General features: G+C 46.1%; 1 protein-coding gene and 1 pseudogene across 2 annotated transcripts; both read left to right on the forward strand.

The window, feature by feature from the left end:
• The first annotated feature begins 222 nt into the window (after positions 1 to 222).
• LOC307121532 (histone H2A-like) lies at positions 223 to 608 on the forward strand (annotated as a pseudogene). The gene has a single exon. The product of its transcript is annotated as a histone H2A-like (transcript).
• Positions 609 to 1473: 865 nt separating this feature from the next.
• Positions 1474 to 1785, forward strand: LOC307121864 (histone H4; the record flags this gene model as incomplete). Its single annotated transcript, XM_079809621.1, has 1 exon — positions 1474 to 1785. One exon carries the CDS (start codon positions 1474 to 1476, stop codon positions 1783 to 1785), a length of 312 nt encoding a protein of 103 aa, XP_079665747.1.
• Between the last annotated feature and the right edge of the window lie 282 nt (positions 1786 to 2067).

Here is a 2067-nt window from a genome sequence, read left to right on the forward strand (position 1 = left end):
TTCTATTTTATTCGTCAAATTCTTGTGCATAATTAATCTCGCTTGAAAAGGGGGTTGGGTTTTGGAGGGAAGTTCAATGATTGGTTGAAATCTCTTCAGACTCTAAACCAATGAGCGACTGGCACTCTCGTATAAACCCAGTGTGTGGCGAGTGGCGACACAGCTATTCTTCGTTCTCTTAGTTTTTCCTATTGAGAAGACTTTTAGTTAGCGATTTTAAAAATGAGCGGAAGAGGCAAAACCGGCGGCAAAGTCCGAGCAAAGGCTAAACTCGCTCCTCCAGGGCGGGACTGCAGTTCCCCGTCGGCCGTGTCCACAGGCTTCTCCGCAAAGGAAACTACGCTCAGCGCGTCGGTGCCGGTGCTCCGGTTTATCTGGCCGCTGTGCTCGAGTATCTCACCGCTGAGATCCTGGAGCTGGCTGGAAACGCCGCTCGGGACAACAAGAAGACCCGCATCATCCCCCGTCACCTGCAGCTGGCGGTGCGCAACGACGAGGAGCTGAACAAACTTCTGGGCGGAGTGACCATCGCTCAGGGCGGCGTGCTGCCCAACATCCAGGCGGTGCTGCTGCCCAAGAAGACCGAGAAGGCCGCCAAATCCAAATAACGGATGAAATGCTGTTTTAGCAACCCAAAGGCTCTCTTTAGAGCCACCCACTTTATCTGATCAAGAGCACTTTTCTGTTATTTATAAAGTCATTTTGCTGAGAGTGGAAATAATCTATCAAACCAGTAAAATGTAACGTTATCATTGTCCTTCATGTATCACCCACTTCTTCTTGACGCTTTTTCATGATGGTTTATAGAATTATTACTCCGTGTCGCCCTCTGTCGTTTCAAAGAATAGCACAGCGGTAGGCGCCTCAAGTATAAACGCAACGTCCGGTTGGGGCGGAGCCAGGCGAAAGTATAAACAAGGCTTTAAACGTCGGCGATAAACGCATGCGAAAATCGTCCCGGTGTGAACAGGCATTAAAAGTGCATGGGCTGTTCTGAAACTTTTATGGGATGATTAAGGTCAAAGAAAAGATGACTTTTATGGAGCAAGTTCAGCTAAAGGGAGACAAACAGTGTAGATCAGAGAGACCTGGAATCATTCTTACTCTATAAATATACCTGACATGTCACATACAAATATACTGTTATATACAATTAATGCATTGAGTATAGTAATTTTCACTCAGTATCTCTATATATAAAATAATTATCTTCGACTAATATCATCTTCCTTAAATAAATCTTATAAAAACTTGTTTTATATATATTATTAAACAAAGGACAGGCCTCGTGAGATCAGTGTTAGAGTTAAATCACATGTTTTGTGGTGAACTATATCGAGGGGCGGGGCGGGGCGTGTTGAGCGGCGCTGGTTTCCTTCAGGTCCTGTAGACCAATATAAAAAGCCTCCTTGCAGCGCTTTTGCTCTATATTTTCTGTTTTATCTCGACAGACTGAAGTGGTCATAGTTAATCATGTCTGGAAGAGGCAAAGGCGGGAAAGGGCTCGGTAAAGGAGGCGCTAAGCGTCACCGTAAAGTTCTGCGCGATAACATCCAGGGAATCACCAAACCCGCCATCCGTCGTCTGGCTCGCCGCGGCGGGGTCAAGCGCATCTCCGGTCTGATCTACGAGGAGACCCGCGGAGTGTTGAAGGTGTTCCTGGAGAACGTGATCCGCGATGCCGTGACCTACACCGAGCACGCCAAGAGAAAGACCGTCACCGCCATGGATGTTGTGTACGCGCTGAAGCGGCAGGGACGCACCCTGTACGGCTTCGGCGGATAAACGCCTGAGATCAAGAGAAACCGCAAACCCAACGGCTCTTTTAAGAGCCACACACTCCCTCACTCAAAGAGTCATGTCACAACAATGTTGGTAATATGGATTTTTTTTTTCAAAAAGGGAAATAAATGCCCAATGTACAATTACAGATCTTTCACACGGAGGGTTTTTTTTTCATAAACAACTGCAGAAGTTACAAGTGGTCCACTAAATCTTTAATATACGCCCCATAGTTATATAAGGACAAATTGGTCCGGATTCCTATGGTTATATTTTAAATAAACA

The sequence above is a fragment of the Gobio gobio genome (assembly GCF_949357685.1).
Source record: "Gobio gobio genome assembly, chromosome: 25".
Lineage (NCBI taxonomy): Eukaryota > Metazoa > Chordata > Actinopteri > Cypriniformes > Gobionidae > Gobio > Gobio gobio.